At 40.9% G+C, this 18,131-nt stretch overlaps 1 protein-coding gene across 9 annotated transcripts in view; it reads left to right on the forward strand.

Annotated features, from left to right (window-relative positions):
- The first annotated feature begins 617 nt into the window (after window positions 1-617).
- The window catches only part of LOC139409571 (FERM, RhoGEF and pleckstrin domain protein 2), an 84,747-nt gene continuing 67,233 nt past the window's right edge, over window positions 618-18,131 (forward strand). For 5 of the 9 annotated variants that reach the window (XR_011634427.1, XM_071154925.1, XM_071154927.1 and 2 more), the window contains exons 1-2: window positions 618-660; window positions 8,335-8,583. Coding sequence is in view for 6 of the 9 variants with exons in the window: in XM_071154925.1 (XP_071011026.1) it covers window positions 8,383-8,583 (201 nt within the window). In the remaining 3 variants the exon portion in view is untranslated. The remainder of the gene's footprint in view (window positions 661-8,334; window positions 8,584-18,131) is intronic. The other 4 variants (XR_011634428.1, XR_011634429.1, XM_071154926.1 and 1 more) reach the window with 1 other exon arrangement.

Below are 18,131 nucleotides of genomic sequence, written 5' to 3' on the forward strand. Positions count from 1 at the left end.
GGGTTAGAAAAGCCCTGGTGTAAACCTACAGGAGGGTGGCTCTCCAGGAACAGGGTTGGAAAACCCTGCATGATGCACTTCTTCTGATCAGGGCCAATAGGGCTCTGGTCAAAAGTAATGCACTATATAGGGAAAAGGTTGCCATTTGGGATGCAGAGGAGATATAACCAGTCACACTCTTGATGTATTTCAGTCAGTTGATAATGTTCAGCTTTTAATTTACTCTTAACCTAAGTGTTTATTCTTACTATGTTTCTTATTCTGTTTATACACATTTTATTTCATTGAACTGACATATGACAGAATATCATTATAACTTACTGCAATTTAATTCTTTATGAAAATAAACTACAACGTATGAAATTGATTTGATTAATAACCGCAATATTTCTCATAATATTCCATATATCAGATTAACCAATTACAATAACTTCCTTGGTTACTTTTCATCCAATCTAGATTTGTAAGGTAATTCCATAAATTCCCATATTCACCAATCGTAAAGGACCTATCAAATGCAATCTGAACCAATAAGAGAGCGAATTAGTTGTGTTCTGTCCAATGACAAAGTGTCTTGTGGCTTCGAGCTTTTCCCGGAGACCCATCCAGTATATCGTATTCATTATTGGAGTTCCAGGATTTCAAGACGAAGGACAGAAGGTACGATCTCTTTTTTTAACGGATTTATTGTTGCAATTTACTGTTATTACTTTTTTGTTGTTGAAAGATTGATTTATCAAATGCACTACAGAAAGATACAAAGTAACCAACGTTCTGAAGTTACTCAATCCGTGGGGAATGCATGTTTTTTTTATGTAGGCTTCTCTTCGGTGTAACCGAACTTTTTCTTCGGCATGAATTATAACCAACAGTAAATGTCACTGTTTTCGTGGCTCGTGATTTCTTCTTTAGGTTATTTTAACTTGCGCTTTCACAACAATCTCATGGCCTCTATAATTAACTTTGATTGCAAAAGCAGCTATAACCAGCAGCTATAACTAACTATACGTTAATTTGTTTAACTTTCCCATCGGATATAGTGTTGCATATGTAGATCAATCGCTGATTTATTTTTCATTAATGTTTTAATACACATGTGCTTTTTATCGACCACGATGTCAAATGAAATCGTTTTGCACTTAATGTCCGGTCGTACGTTGGACCAAATAAAAGTAGCATTTATGAGCGTGGGGGTGGCCAGGGGTTGTCCTGGGTGCAACATGCAGAATTCATTACAAATCCAATATATTTTAAACATATAAATCTGTAGGAATATGAACAGGGCAGACAGACATGGTTTTGAGTTTATCTGCAACGCATTGAACCACTGAAGCAAACTGTCTGAAGAGTAACCGCGAGGCCTCAGGCGGAGGAGCCACTTACTCACTACTAACGTTACCTGTTGCATTTCAGATTTTGACTTCATTCATGCGCCATTGTGTTATTTATAGGTAACACGTAGTTAATCAATTGCATTTAGAGGTATTGTCAAAACAACGTTAAAAGCAAAGGCCCAAGTCCTACACAGACAGTGTGGAGATAGAACACGTCGACACATAATGTGGTAGACTGACTGAGATTTGAGTTAAGAGTTTGAGACCCAAGAGTGCCAACCCAACCCTATGCCTTCCCACAAAAAAATGCCTCAACGGAAATAATTATATCAGAAATAGAAAGGCACTAAAATATAAAACAAAAGGCATGAGGGGGATTTTTTTAAAACCTTTTTTTTATAATTGTTATTTTCAACTAAAATGTTCTGTTGTATTTTAATGGACTGAGACTCTAAACCACAATAGTGCTATTTCAGTGCTATTTCAGTCCAAACTTTTCTCATCTCTGAAATCAACTCTCAACTGATTGAATGACAGACAGGAGTCCTTTGTGAAAGGAGATATTGATTTGAATTAATCAATTCGGTTTAGTCTTATGACTGATTCCTCACAAAACCCAGACAAAAAAAAATACAATTATTTTGGGGGATTTTTATTAAATAGATTCCATAGAATAGTCCCCTGGAGGAAGAATCTAAAAGCATAATTATTGTTTTTAATCAAAGTTGCCATATTTGTATATATTTTTTTTAATGTGGAACTGACAGCATTGTAACTACGTTTTCTATTTGTATCATATCAGTCAAAAATATAAAATTCCCAGTTTATGCTACAATACAACTTTTGGGCGTGTTCGTAAATTCAATCTGGTGTGTCAGAGTGCGCTCTGGGCGTTTGTAAATTGAGCATTGTCACATTGTCTGTTTGTAAATTCAGAGACTTTCGCTCTCGGCGCGTTCCCGACCGCATCCTGGATGATGAATTGCGTTGATCTGAACTTTCTGACCTCACAACGGCAGTCACGCTAACTGGCTAATGTTGGCTAGCTTGCTAACTACTTCCAGACAAATGAGAGAACATCTCACTCTGACCATTTTACTCTCCCTAGCAGAGGTGATTAGGCTGTTGTTATCCAGAGCGTTGGTGACTGCAACTGTGCCATTGGCAAAAAAATTAATTATGCTTTTTTGCCGACTTTTACTGACACCAGCCATATTCAACAGGTGTTGAGCGTTCGTAAATTCGTCAGTTATTCTGCGCTGTGGCACACTCAAACGAGAGTGCTCTGAAATCGGAGTAGATGGCCAGAGCGAATTTACGAACGCACCCTTTATAAGAGGTTTTAAAAATAGATTCTATTTGACTCAAATTCCATGACTTACAACAGTAAGACATTGTTGGCAGAATAGATGGATGCAGTTCAATGCATGACTAATACAAATTCACCAATACATTTCTTGGTAGTGCAAAAAAATGGTGAATTGGTTTGCTAGCTAGCTATGCTGAACTTACGCTAACTAGATAAGTTGTCAATCTCTTGCTTTTGTAAAGTCACTCTGGCTACTCCGATTTCAGCGCACTCTCGTCTGAGTGCCAGAGTGCAGAATAACTGATTCATTTATGAACGCTCAACACCGGCTAAATATGACCGGTGTCAGTAAAAGTTGGCCAAAAAAAAAGTTGTACAATTGTTTTCAGCAGCACAGTTTGTCACGAAATAACAAAAATACAGCCTAGTTAACAACCTCTGCTAGTGCGATTTAAAAAAAAAAAAAATATATATATATATGTCAAGTTTGATCGTGTGTATATATATATATATATATACGATCAAACTTGACTATCTAGAGGAAGTAAAAGTCGTAACAAGGTTTCCGTAGGTGAACCTGCGGAAGGATATATATATATATATATATATAGTGGGCGGTATAGAGGTGATATACCTCATTTTACGATCTACCAGTATTGATGCACATACCGGTTTGGCTTTTTACTTTACCTTCTATAATGGTATTTGAATGTTTAGGTTATTAAATGTGATATGGGGCTACCGAGTGGCACTCAGTGCTACTACAGACCCTGGTTCGATTATAGGCTGTATCACAACCGTCCGTGATTGGGAGTCCCATAGGGCGGCACACAATTGGCCCAGCGTCATCCGTGGTTAGGGTTAGCCCGGGGTAGCGCTCTCCGGGTTTCCACACAGACGACCACGAGACTGCTTGCGTTCAGTCTCCATGTTGATGACAATGATGCTGTTTTCACTTCTTATTATAAATCCACTGGTGTTCTATAATTTTTTTCTTATTTCTGCAAATGGCTAGTTTTTGTCTTTTCTTAGCAAGTTGGCCCTAGATCGTGTTAGCCTCTACCGCTAGTAAATGTACTGATTCAGAGCAAACGTAACTAGCTATACAACCCTGATAATACCAGCGACGGTGTCAGATGTCACTCTGGAAATGTGAACAATGGCACTTTAATAGCGTTAACATGTATCTCACACTACTCATCTCATATGTCTATGTATTGTACCTGTATACCATCTATTGCACTTTGCCTATGCCGCTCGGCCATCGCTCATCCATATATTTATATGTACATATTCTCATTCACCCCTTTTTTAGATTTGTGTGTATTAGGTAGTCGTTGGGGAATTGTTAAATTACTTGTTAGATATTACTACACTGTCGGAACTAGAAGCATAAGTATTTCGCTACACTCGCATTAACATCTGCTGACCATGTGTATGTGACCAATACAATTTGATTTGATTTGCCTGTAGCGTATATTATTTCAAACAATATAACTTAAAATGAGTTAAATCAAAAATGGGAAAATTTGCAATATTCATGTTTTATATTTTTCAATAATCATAAAGTCATGTAAACATTTTATAAAAACAAAAATGACATCAAAATACTAGTGTTTCCTGGTTTTTGTTGTTGTCTAGGTTTGGTGAGGAACCTTATTGATACTATAGATAATATTAGTCACGTCTCAAGTTTCTTTCGCAAATTATTGTGAGCAATCTCCTGAGTAAACGTAATGCATTTTCTACAGAAGTTTGAGAAGGAATTGTTTTGTTTGATTATAGAGGGTAAATCAGGGCAGGCCGTGATAAGGTATGTAAGATATCCTAACCATGCCTCATTGATACCTCCTACACACTTGTCACTGTGTGATGAATGGTTGTAAAGTAGTCATTTCCCCTTTTTTATTTTTCTGACATCAAGAGGCTGTGTTTAGCCAATTCATTAGACAGAGTGAAAAACAAATATTGCTATCTCAATTCCAGATATGACCTTTGGTTTTGTGTGGGGTTTTTGTATGAGTCACCCAGAAATACCTCCAACCTTCTTAAAGTTCAATTGCAGCTGTTATAAAAAAAATATCAAATCCTTTCTAGGTAAAAGTTAAGTAACTTACTGTGATTTGTTTAAAATTTAAAATGGCCAAAAAGAATCACAAATAGCTTTCTTAGCAAAGAGCAATTTCTCAAGCAACAATTTCTCAAGCAACAATTTCTCAAGCAACTATTTTGCGAGGGCTGTCTGGGAGTTGTCTTACTGAGGAGAGTAAAATGGGAAACTGTTATTGGCTGTTATTGGCAAGAGAGGTTTGGAACCCTCTTCTTTATTCATGTTTTTAACTCATTTACCGCCTAGTGATGTCACCAGGCAGGCCAAAAATTCCATCCCACCAAAACAGGCTGAAATTTCAGGTGTTCTTTTCAAACCGCTCTTACACTAAAAGGGCATGATCATTTTCACAATATTATTCCAAACCTCATAGTGGGGAAGTATGTACAGTGCCTTGCGAAAGTATTCGGCCCCCTTGAACTTTGCGACCTTTTGCCACATTTCAGGCTTCAAACATAAAGATATAAAACTGTATTTTTTTGTGAAGAATCAACAACAAGTGGGACACAATCATGAAGTGGAACGACATTTATTGGATATTTCAAACTTTTTTTAACAAATCAAAAACTGAAAAATTGTGCGTGCAAAATTATCCAAATAGTAACGTTACATGCTCTATTTTCTGTACCTAAAACCCCATCCATTTTAAAATGTGTTTAGGATAGCTATGTCAGTCCAGCAAGCCAGGAAACTAAAAGCAACTTTCTCTAAACAATGTTTTGGTTTGCCTTAGCCTGTTAGCTAATGTAGCTATCTAACATTAGCTGGCTAGCCAGCTCGTATTATACCAGAACATATCTGACAATGTTTTGGTTTGTGTTAGCCTATTAGCTAATGTAGCTATCTAACATTAGCTGGCTAGCCAGCTCGTATTATACCAGAACATATCTGACAATGTTTTGGTTTGTGTTAGCCTATTAGCTAATGTAGCTATCTAACATTAGCTGGCTAGCCAGCTCGTATTATACCAGAACATATCTGACAATGTTTTGGTTTGTGTTAGCCTATTAGCTAATGTAGCTATCTAACATTAGCTGGCTAGCCAGCTCGTATTATACCAGAACATATCTGACAATGTTTTGGTTTGTGTTAGCCTATTAGCTAATGTAGCTATCTAACATTAGCTGGCTAGCCAGCTCGTATTATACCAGAACATATCTGACAATGTTTTGGTTTGTGTTAGCCTATTAGCTAATGTAGCTATCTAACATTAGCTGGCTAGCCAGCTCGTATTATACCAGAACATATCTGACAATGTTTTGGTTTGCCTTAGCCTGTTAGCTAATGTAGCTATCTAACATTAGCTGGCTAGCCAGCTCGTATTATACCAGAACATATCTGACAATGTTTTGGTTTGTGTTAGCCTATTAGCTAATGTAGCTATCTAACATTAGCTGGCTAGCCAGCTCGTATTATACCAGAACATATCTGACAATGTTTTGGTTTGTGTTAGCCTGTTAGCTAATGTAGCTATCTAACATTAGCTGGCTAGCCAGCTCGTATTATACCAGAACATATCTGACAATGTTTTGAGTTGAATTTTTTTTTCTTTTCTTGTTACATTACACAACCTTCAATGTTATGTCGTAATTACGTAAAATTCTGGCAAATTATCTGCAATGAGCCAGGCTGCCCAAACTGTTGCATATACCATGACACAATTTCACCTGGTTAATATTGTCTGCTAACCTGGATTTATTTGAGCTAAATATGCAGGTTTAAAAATATGTACTTCTGGGTATTGATTTTAAGAAAGGCATGGGTGTTTATGGTTAGGTACAGTCGTCCAACAATTGTGCTTTTTTTTCGGAAATGCTCTTTTGTTAAATCATCCCCCAGCGTCGCATCGATTATATGCAACGCAGGACACGCTAGATAAACTAGTAATATCATCAACCATGTGTAGTTATAACTAGTGATTATGATTGATTGTTTTTTTATAAGATACGTTTAATGCTAGCTAGCAACTTACCTTGGCTTCTACTGCATTCGTGTAACAGGCAGGCTCCTCGTGGAGTGCAATGAGAGGCAGGTGTTTATAGCGTTGGACTAGTTAACTGTTAGGTTGCAAGATTGCATCCCCCGAACTGACAAGGTGAAAATCTGTCGTTCTGCCTCTCAACAAGGCAGTTAACCCAGTGTTCCTAGGCCGTCATTGAAAATAAGAATGTGTTCTTAACTGACTTGCCAAGTTAAATAAAGGTATACATTTTTTTTTTTTTTACATCGGCAAAATCTGCGCCCAAAAATACCGATTTCCGATTGTAATGAAAACTTGAAATCGGCCATTCCGATTAATCAGTCGACCTCTAGCACACTCTACCGACCTGTTTCAGCTGGGACCCCGTTAGCCTCTGGAATCCGAATGTTAGCAATGCTAACAAGTACATGTACAATGCCAGAATGCTAACGAAATGCAAACCTTTTTACAGTCTCCGACCTAAACTATTTGCAAAAAATGCTACTCCCAGTTTGCTGCACGGACAGAACAAATATTAGACAGCAAGGCTCTTGATCCCGGAGGGGATTCTCTGCTGTTAGGCTTTGAAGTGGAGCTTGCTTTTTGGAATACGTTAACATTGTAGACAGTTAACTTAATAGTTATAAGATATCTAGCTGGTAAACATTTAGTTGTGAATTCCGTACTGTAACTAGATCACCTGGTACGTGCTGCACCTGGTACGTGCTGCACCTGGTACGTGCTGCACCTGGTACGTGCTGCACCTGGTACGTGCTGCACCTGGTACGTGCTGCACCTGGTATGTGCTGCACCTGGTACGTGCTGCACAAGGCCCTGGTCTCTAGCTGGTAAACATTTTAGTTGTGAATTCCATACTGTAACTAGATCACCTGGTACGTGCTGCACCTGGTACGTGCTGCACCTGGTACGTGCTGCACATGGCTCCGGTCTCTAGCTGGTAAACATTTAGTTGTGAATTCCGTACTGTAACTAGATCACCTGGCGTGTGCTGCACCTGGTACGTGCTGCACAACAGTCAGTGACTCACAAGGCTCCGGTCTCTCGTCGTTGCGTGCTTGTAAACAAACATCACGTGACTGGGGAGTACTGGTAAGCTTCATCATGAAACACTGGCAGGTGAGATGAAGAACGCCATCTTTATCTTCTAACGTATTGCACAAGTTGACTGCAGGTATTTACTTAAAGTAACTACAAATATTAAAATGTGTATATATAAAAAAATAACTTTCAATAAATAGATTCAATAGTATTAAAAAACCCTCCTTTTGGCAATTTCCAAATACCCAGATACCCCAATGTATATGGTACACTACCCAAGTCTAATAAACATTGGCCAATACATTTTCACCCTATTTTTTTTTTCTCCAGTGGTAAACAGTTTGACATGTTGATTTGACCACTGCATCAAACATACTTGTATCCTTTTGTTGTCAAGCAGAGATGCCACCTGCCTGAGACTGATTTATCCTGAGGCCTGAAGATCCTTCATTCTAGAAGCTTATTTACATTAGTTGCCGCCTTTTGCAGCACACCACAGATTTGAAACTTTTCTATTTACTTTGTCCTTAACTTGAACTGTTCTGAATGTCTGTTTCTGCAGGAGTGAGTGACCCTGTGGGCTGGTTGGTGTGAGGGGAGAGCAGCAGCTATGGGTGAAATGGAGGGCTCCTACAGGGCCATACAGACCCCTGGCACCCGGCTGGGGGCCCAGTTCAATGCTGGGATCAGTACCTTGGAGCCGGGCCAGAGCCTCAGTAATGCCTTGGGCCCCGGGGGTAGGAGCCCAGGCAGAGGACTACAGCTCAGGGTCCAGGGCCTGGACGACTCCCAGGAGTTTTACGACTTGGAGGTGAGTTGCCCATAGAATTACTAATTCGCGTTGCGGTCATGCTAGTTTTTGACTACTCTTTATTAATCTTCAGAGGGGGTAGTTGGATTCCACTTGTAGAACAGATCCACACAGCTTCATTATATGGTCATAATTAAATAAATCAAACGCATATTTTGTTACATTTATGGGGAGATCAAAATGCAATGCACGTCTTTCTGTTGGTCAGAAAAATCCCATTGCAACAGTATCTTTCCTAATTTGTCAAGTAAGAGAAGCCGTTCTGTAGCAGAGGCACAACAGCAGAGCACGTTGTTCCCAAGTCCCTGACTCGGGTGGTGACAGCTGCCACATGGCTTTGGTCCACAAATCCCTTCCCACCCCCCTTTAAGACCGCTTACTGTTGGGATGCCCTGGTGTTACTTTAGTCTGATTAACACTATAGAGTTCAGCTGTACTGGGATGCCCTGGTTTTACTGTATTCTGTTTTACACTATGGAGCTGTGCTAGGATTCCCTGGTGTTACTGTATTCTGTTTTACACTATGGAGCTGGGATGACCCTGGTGTTACTGTATTCTGTTTTACACTATGGAGCTGGGATGACCCTGGTGTTACTGTATTCTGTTTTACACTATGGAGCTGGGATGACCCTGGTGTTACTGTATTCTGTTTTACACTATGGAGCTGGGATGACCCTGGTGTTACTGTATTCTGTTTTACACTGTGGAGCTGGGATGACCCTGGTGTTACTGTATTCTGTTTTACACTATGGAGCTGGGATGACCCTGGTGTTACTGTATTCTGTTTTACAATATGGAGCTGGGATGACCCTGGTGTTACTGTATTCTGTTTTACACTATAGAGCTGGGATGACCCTGGTGTTACTGTATTCTGTTTTACACTATGGAGCTGGGATGCCCTGGTTTTACTGTATTCTGTTACTTTTAATGCTACTGTTACTCACTATTGTCCCTACTGTGGCTGTGATCTATGCCTCGCTTCCCTGCGGTTTGGCTGTTTGGTGTAGCCCGGTCAGTGAGGTGTGGTCATGACTGCAATATGATGGCCACATTGCCTTACCCATTCCTTTCCACCTGACCAAGACATCTATCCTTCCTGTGCTTTGATGTTCCTCCAGTCTGTGCTGATTCCTCTTCTCTCTGGCTCGTAGTCAGGTCACAGCACACTGTCAAGTTGAGCAGACAACGACTTCAATTAGGCCTCTCCCAAATACTGTCAGGAAAACTGTAAATCACTATGGAGAGATGGAAGAGAGAGAGGGAGCATGTCTTTGTCACTTTGCTTTACACGTGCGAGCACGGTTTTACAGTTCACACACGACTATGGTTATGAGGCAATGCCATGGCTGTATATTTGAGGAGTTCGGGTTTTCTACTAAAGAGGTTTTGTATTTGTTAGTCCAGTTGTCACTCAAGTATGACACACGACTTTAGCTCCATATGGTTTTTCTAGCCTGTAACCCCAGAGGTGCTAGTGGTAGGCCAGCATTTTGTATCATGGTGGGGGGGGGGGGGGGGGGACACACACACTGGCTTTTGACCCTGTCAATAGTCAAGGCCACCACTGAAATCTAATGCATGGTTACTCTCTAGTGTCTCCTCCTCAAGCTACTGGTTATTAAAATGAACTCTGGCTAAGGGAGCTTTACCCTGCTAATTATACCAGGACATAATAGAAGTAAAATGAACTCTGGCTAAGGGAACTTTACCCTGCTAATTATACCAGGACATAATAGAAATAAAATGAACTCTGGCTAAGGGAACTTTACCCTGCTAATTATACCAGGACATAATAGAAGTAAAATGAACTCTGGCTAAGGGAACTTTACCCTGCTAATTATACCAGGACATAATAGAAGTAAAATGAACTCTGGCTAAGGGAGCTTTACCCTGCTAATTATACCAGGACATAATAGAAGTAAAATGAACTCTGGCTAAGGGAGCTTTACCCTGCTAATTATACCAGGACATAATAGAAATAAAATGAACTCTGGCTAAGGGAACTTTACCCTGCTAATTATACCAGGACATAATATAAGTAAAATGAACTCTGGCTAAGGGAACTTTACCCTGCTAATTATACCAGGACATAATATAAGTAAAATGAACTCTGGCTAAGGGAACTTTACCCTGCTAATTATACCAGGACATAATAGAAGTAAAATGAACTCTGGCTAAGGGAGCTTTACCCTGCTAATTATACCAGGACATAATAGAAGTAAAATGAACTCTGGCTAAGGGAACTTTACCCTGCTAATTATACCAGGACATAATAGAAGTAAAATGAACTCTGGCTAAGGGAACTTTACCCTGCTAATTATACCAGGACATAATAGAAGTAAAATGAACTCTGGCTAAGGGAACTTTACCCTGCTAATTATACCAGGACATAATAGAAGTAAAATTAACTCTGGCTAAGGGAACTTTACCCTGCTAATTATACCAGGACATAATAGAAGTAAAATGAACTCTGGCTAAGGGAACTTTACCCTGCTAATTATACCAGGACATAATAGAAGTAAAATGAACTCTGGCTAAGGGAACTTTACCCTGCTAATTATACCAGGACATAATAGAAGTAAAATGAACTCTGGCTAAGGGAACTTTACCCTGCTAATTATACCAGGACATAATAGAAGTAAAATGAACTCTGGCTAAGGGAACTTTACCCTGCTAATTATACCAGGACATAATAGAAGTAAAATGAACTCTGGCTAAGGGAACTTTACCCTGCTAATTATACCAGGACATAATATAAGTAAAATGAACTCTGGCTAAGGGAACTTTACCCTGCTAATTATACCAGGACATAATAGAAGTAAAATGAACTCTGGCTAAGGGAACTTTACCCTGCTAATTATACCAGGACATAATAGAAATAGTAATAGATTGGGTTCTGATGGACTGGCTCTTAGGCCTTCGATAATGATTTGCTGCTGTCTTGCATAATGTTTTCGTTCCCCACTTGTCTTGTATTTGTGGCTGGTTTGCTGTCTGTTTATCCTCTGCCTGCCTGTCTACCTGGGTGGCTGATTTAGCTGGCTCTGCCTGTCTGGCTGGCTTTCTGTCTGTCTATCCTCTGCCTGCCTGTCTACCTGGGTGGCTGATTTAGCTGGCTCTGCCTGTCTGGCTGGCTTGGTGGTTGGTTGGGCTGGCTGTCTCTCTGGCTTGGCGTGTGCAGGACCTCATTCACTAGGCTAATAGGAAGTGATGAGGAAGTCACTACATCACGCCACGTTTCCTGCTCTCTGGAGGGAGAAAACCCATCCAAGTAGAGTTTCCACTATGAATGAACACTGAAGCACTCTGAGTCGGTTACCACTAGGGCTGTTGCAGTGACCATATTACCGCCACACTGGCGGTCACGAGTCTTGAAGGCAATCAAATTCCACGTGACTGTTTATTCACCATATTTAGACTTCTCCAAGCTCTGATGCTGCTGATGGTCATTAGTAGCCAACCAAACTTGCTAACTGCCTGATACAGCCAGTGTCTGATTCAATTTGCGATTACATTTTCATTGATGTCAAACACGTTTTGAGAGCCCGTGAGCTCATGTTGCGCGACATTTCTATAGGCTATGCAATTATGAGAGAGAAGAGTGATGGCCTCTATTAAAAAGAGGAGGATCCCCATCAGCTTTCAATGGGCTAAGTCTACTATGTTTATTTATCAACTTTCCTAATATTATGCAATGTGCTTATTTTTACAACAGGAGTATAGCCTACCTGGCTGGCATGAAAATGAACCATGGGAAAGCATCCTCCATTCACTATTTTTAAGTGGATAGATGACAGGTATTTATTTGTCTCTGTTTTGAGACGTGTGCATGATAATGTTCTAAATCAAATATTACATATTTGGCTAAGCTGATTAATCTGGGGGAGAATGATCAGTGAGGTGACCAAGAACCCAATGCTCACTCTGACAGACCTCCAGAGTTCCTCTGTGGAGTTGGGAGAACCTTCCAAAAGGACAATCATCTCTGCAGCACTCTACCAATCAGGCCTTTTTATGGTAGAGTGGCCAGAAGGAAGCCACTCCTCAGTAAAAGGCACATGTCAGCCCACTTGGAGTTTGCCAAAAGGCACCTAAAGGAATCTCAGACCATGAGAAACAAGATTCTCTGGTTTGGTGAAACCAAGATTAAACTCTTTGGCCTGAATGTCAAGCATGTGGAGGAAACCTGCCACCATCCCTACGGTGAAGCATGGAGGTGGTAACATCATGCTGTGGGGATGTTTTTCATCAGGATACTTGGGGAGAGATTGAGGGGAAATAGGTGTTTGAAACATTTCTCCATAAAAATGCACCTTTTGTAATAAAAGCATTACATGTATAATCGCATTTTGCGGTAATTTGAGAATGGTGTTTTCACACGTGTATTTATGTTGGAACATTCGCACTTGTGCTGTGTACGCATTGCTGCGCTTATGTGAAGAAAATAGCCTAATACTTTATCAACATTTTTAAGCTAAACATTTTGATCTGTTGTGTCAGCCTCAGCCTACTTGTTTAAATCTCGGAAGCCCGAGATTTAGCACGGGGACACTGCTGAGACAATATATCAACCGCAACGCCGCCGGGGCGAGATCCCAGCCACAATGCCGCCGGGGCGAGATCCCAGCCGCAACGCCGCCGGGGCGAGATCCCAGCCGCAACGAGATCCCAGCCGCAACGCCGTCGGGCGAGATCCCAGCCGCAACGCCGTCGGGCGAGATCCCAGCCGCAACGCCGTCGGGCGAGATCCCAGCCGCAACGCCGCCGGGGCGAGATCCCAGCCGCAACGCCGCCGGAGCGAGATCCCAGCCGCAACGCCGCCGGAGCGAGATCCCAGCCGCAACGCCGCCGGAGCGAGATCCCAGCCGCAACGCCGCCGAGGCGAGATCCCAGCCGCAACGCCGCCGGGGCGAGATCCCATGATTCAACCTAGAGAATCTTTTATAAACAACTGCAATGAAGACTGTTTATAAAACAGAACTATTATAAATAGTTTTAAACGAGGAAAACAAATCCCAGCAGTGACTATTGACATCTCTTTTGGCCTGTGGTATCAGTACTTTTGCTTTACTATTGGTATTTTTGACTACTTTTTACTTCACTACATTCCTAAAGAAAATTATGTACTTTTTACTCCATACATTTTCCCCTGACACTCAAAAGTACTTTACATTTTGAATGCTTAGCAGGACAGGGAAATGGTCTGATTCACATACTTATCAAGAGAACATCCCTACTGCCTCTGATGTGGTGGACTCACTACACACAATGCTTTTTTTTGTCAATTATGTCTGCGTGTTGGTAGTGTTCCCCTGGCTATCTGTAAATGGGGTGGGGGTCTTGTTTGCGTAATATAAGGAATTTAAAATTTATTTTTTACTTCTGATACTTTAGTATATTCTAGTTATTACATATGAATTTTCTTTTGATACTATTTCAAACCAAATACTATTAGTCAAGTATTTTACTGGGTGACTTACTTGAGACATTTTCTATTAAGGTATCTTTACTCAAGTATAACAATTGGGTATCCCCCCCCCCACACCTCTCTATCTGCTCAGTGACATGGGGTGGGATACTAATGGAGCTCTCGAAGACAGAATGTCACTCTCTAAAAGTGGAGTTCATTCTTCTAAACTTGTAGTTTCCTATCGTGCCATTGACTTTCTTTCATAAGATAGCTGGCTAATGTGTTTTGTAGTAGAAATACATAATTCATACATAATAGTTTCTAGAAGTGTATTTGGAGTAATGATTCATCAGAAAGTAGGTATATACCATGTATTTCCTCGTTGAATATAAATCTAGATTTGTGCTTTTTTTTTTTGTTGCCGATTTTAAACATTACCGATGAGGATATGATGAACACTGCTTTAATACTCTACTCTTTATAGCTACTATGGCTTGTAATTTTAATCTTGCTTGAAATTTTCCCATGTGGACTTTGTGCATAAATAGATACTAAATTGCAGTGTTTTGATGTTTCAAATTGCTGTGCCCTTCAACAAACTGCCATCCTCCACAAATCCAACCAGGGCTACAAATCCAACCAGGGCTTTGATGTTCTGAGTACTGCCTCTGGTCTGGTCCACAGCTGCAGGTAGCTGGTATGGTCAATGTCAGCACAGTCACACATTAGCCTGTGTGGTTCTTGTCCAGGGCTCCAGGCCCCTCCTACACCTAGAGCAACCGGAGAAAGCCCATCCTTGTGGTGTCTGGCCAGGAAGGCAGGGCAGGGAACACAGGGTTCTTTTATCCAGCCAGCCCCTCTCTTTACTGACCTCCACTTCTCAGCTCTCTACTCCAACTCACCATGCAAGTAGGGGGCGAAGGGGTGGGCTGTGGAACCAAGCGGTGTGAGAATGCGGGAGAGGGGAGGTGGGGTAGACGGGGCTAGCTCAGCATGCGGGACTGGAGGAACCAGGAGGTGGGGTAGACGGGCTAGCTCAGCATGCAGGACTGGAGGAACCAGGAGGTGGGGTAGACTGGCTAGCTCAGCATGCGGCACAGGGAGGTGGGGTAGACGGGCTAGCTCAGCAACTGGGACTGGAGAGGGACAGGGAGGTGGGGTAGACGGGGCTAGCTCAGCAACTGGGACTGGAGAGGGACAGGGAGGTGGGGTAGACGGGGCTAGCTCAGCAACTGGGACGGGAGGGACAGGGAGGTGGGGTAGACGGGGCTAGCTCAGCGTTAGCAAACAAGTACATAAATAGTGAGGTTGACATCCAAGTGGGGGAGGAGAGAGGGGCAGCCTGTGTTTTTTTTAAAAAGACCAGTTGTGTCTGAGTTTGGGGCCATAGAGGAAGGGGGGGAGGGGATGAACTCAAGAGTGAAGCTGCTTAGAGAAGCCCCACAGGACTTGTTGCCAAGGAATTTCAACAACTGATAATTTAAACTTTTAACCCGTTCAGTGACAGTCTCAGCCCGGAGAGGAGAGGCTGTTCCAGTGTTCCAGTATTGATTTCATGAGTTTCTTGTTTTGTGAAACATGCAGTATGTGTTGGTAGAAAGTGGAACTCATAGTATATAAAAGCACGTATTGTGAGTCACATGAAGATTCTGCTTGAGTTGTTTAATCTGTTTTGTTCCAATTTTTATTTGAGTTCAGTTCACCCATGTTTTGCTTAATCATGAACTGCTGAAGGGTGATGCAATCGAAGCTCTGAATTTTATGGAACCTTCCCCTGGCATGACAAGCTCCCTGTCCTGCATGCTGAGCTAGCCCTGTCTACCCCACCTCCCTGTCCCTCCTGTCCCGCATGCTAAGCTAGCCCTGCCCACCCCACCTCCCTGCCCACCCCACCTCCCTGTCCCCCCCCCGGGATACAGCGGTCCCACCAGTGGCGTTCCCCCCACTGTATTTCCCCCCCCCCCCCCCGGGATACAGTGGTCCCCCACCAGTGGCGTTCTACGCACATCGAACAAAGCGGAATGGGGTTAAGTGTTACGATGATCTAACATTTTGATTTAATAGTAGCTAGCTGTTCTCATGCTAATGTGATGGGCTGTCCGTGTCATCTGCAGCATCTGCGTGTGAATGCCCTCCTCTCAAAGACGAAGAATAACAGAGTACAACTTATGTCCTTATTTTTCAGAGGAAATAATCTCATATGTGCTGTATGTAATGTCCTTGTGTTTTAGATTGTATTCACTGGTTTCTTCTCTTTCCTCATTTGAGCCACTCAAAAGATTTCAATGTTGTTTACCCAAAACCAAGCAAAACAGTGGATTGTGTGGCCAGCATATCAGCCCACCACTTAAAGATTTAGGAATGACCTGATGGAGAGTACTCTGCTTGGACAAATACAGGGAGCCCAAAATCCTGTGGAAGAGGTGGTCGTCTGGCAGCCAACTTCACCCCCGTCCCAAAAACCTAGCAAGGAGGTCTGCAGTGACGTGGTTTTTCTGACACCCCTAACTCGCCCACTATCCATGAACATGGTCCTACTACCTAATACAAACAGTCATGGGACATCAGTAGTTAGCTTCTGGTTATTATCACACTGTCTTGTCTATGGTACATTTACGGCATTGATAATGTAAATGGTATTTTCTGGTTCATGGATGATCGTGTCGTTACATACTGTAGGTCTATGCTGTGTTTTATAGGCTTTTACCAATCTGGTATATTGACCTTCAGTATTCAGAATGTTATTGATCCATTGATCTGTTATATTGACCTTCAGTATTCAGAATGTTATCGATCTGTTATATTGACCTTCAGTATTCAGAATGTTATCGATCTGTTATATTGACCTTCAGTATTCAGAATTATCGATCCATTGATCTGTTATATTGACCTTCAGTATTCAGAATGTTATTGGTCCATTGAGCTGTTATATTGACCTTCAGTATTCAGAATGTTATTGATCCATTGATCTGTTATATTGACCTTCAGTATTCAGAATGTTATTGATCTGTTATATTGACCTTCAGTATTCAGAATGTTATTGATCCATTGAGCTGTTATATTGACCTTCAGTATTCAGAATGTTATTGATCCATTGATCTGTTATATTGACCTTCAGTATTCAGAATGTTATCGATCTGTTATATTGACCTTCAGTATTCAGAATGTTATCGATCTGTTATATTGACCTTCAGTATTCAGAATGTTATTGAGATCTGTTATATTGACCTTCAGTATTCAGAATGTTATTGATCCATTGATCTGTTATATTGACCTTCAGTATTCAGAATGTTATTGATCCATTGAGCTGTTATATTGACCTTCAGTATTCAGAATGTTATTGATCCATTGATCTGTTATATTGACCTTCAGTATTCAGAATGTTATTGATCCATTGATCTGTTATATTGACCTTCAGTATTCAGAATGTTATCGATCTGTTATATTGACCTTCAGTATTCAGAATGTTATTGAGATCTGTTATATTGACCTTCAGTATTCAGAATGTTATTGATCCATTGAGCTGTTATATTGACCTTCAGTATTCAGAATGTTATTGATCCATTGATCTGTTATATTGACCTTCAGTATTCAGAATGTTATTGATCCATTGATCTGTTATATTGACCTTCAGTATTCAGAATGTTATCGATCTGTTATATTGACCTTCAGTATTCAGAATGTTATTGAGATCTGTTATATTGACCTTCAGTATTCAGAATGTTATTGATCCATTGAGCTGTTATATTGACCTTCAGTATTCAGAATGTTATTGATCCATTGAGCTGTTATATTGACCTTCAGTATTCAGAATGTTATCGATCTGTTATATTGACCTTCAGTATTCAGAATGTTATTGAGATCTGTTATATTGACCTTCAGTATTCAGAATGTTATTGATCCATTGAGCTGTTATATTGACCTTCAGTATTCAGAATGTTATTGATCCATTGATCTGTTATATTGACCTTCAGTATTCAGAATGTTATCGATCTGTTATATTGACCTTCAGTATTCAGAATGTTATTGAGATCTGTTATATTGACCTTCAGTATTCAGAATGTTATTGAGATCTGTTATATTGACCTTCAGTATTCAGAATGTTATTGATCTGTTGTATTCACGTTGCTGATCTAAT

This window comes from Oncorhynchus clarkii, chromosome 5, assembly GCF_045791955.1.
Source record: "Oncorhynchus clarkii lewisi isolate Uvic-CL-2024 chromosome 5, UVic_Ocla_1.0, whole genome shotgun sequence".
Taxonomy (NCBI): domain Eukaryota; kingdom Metazoa; phylum Chordata; class Actinopteri; order Salmoniformes; family Salmonidae; genus Oncorhynchus; species Oncorhynchus clarkii.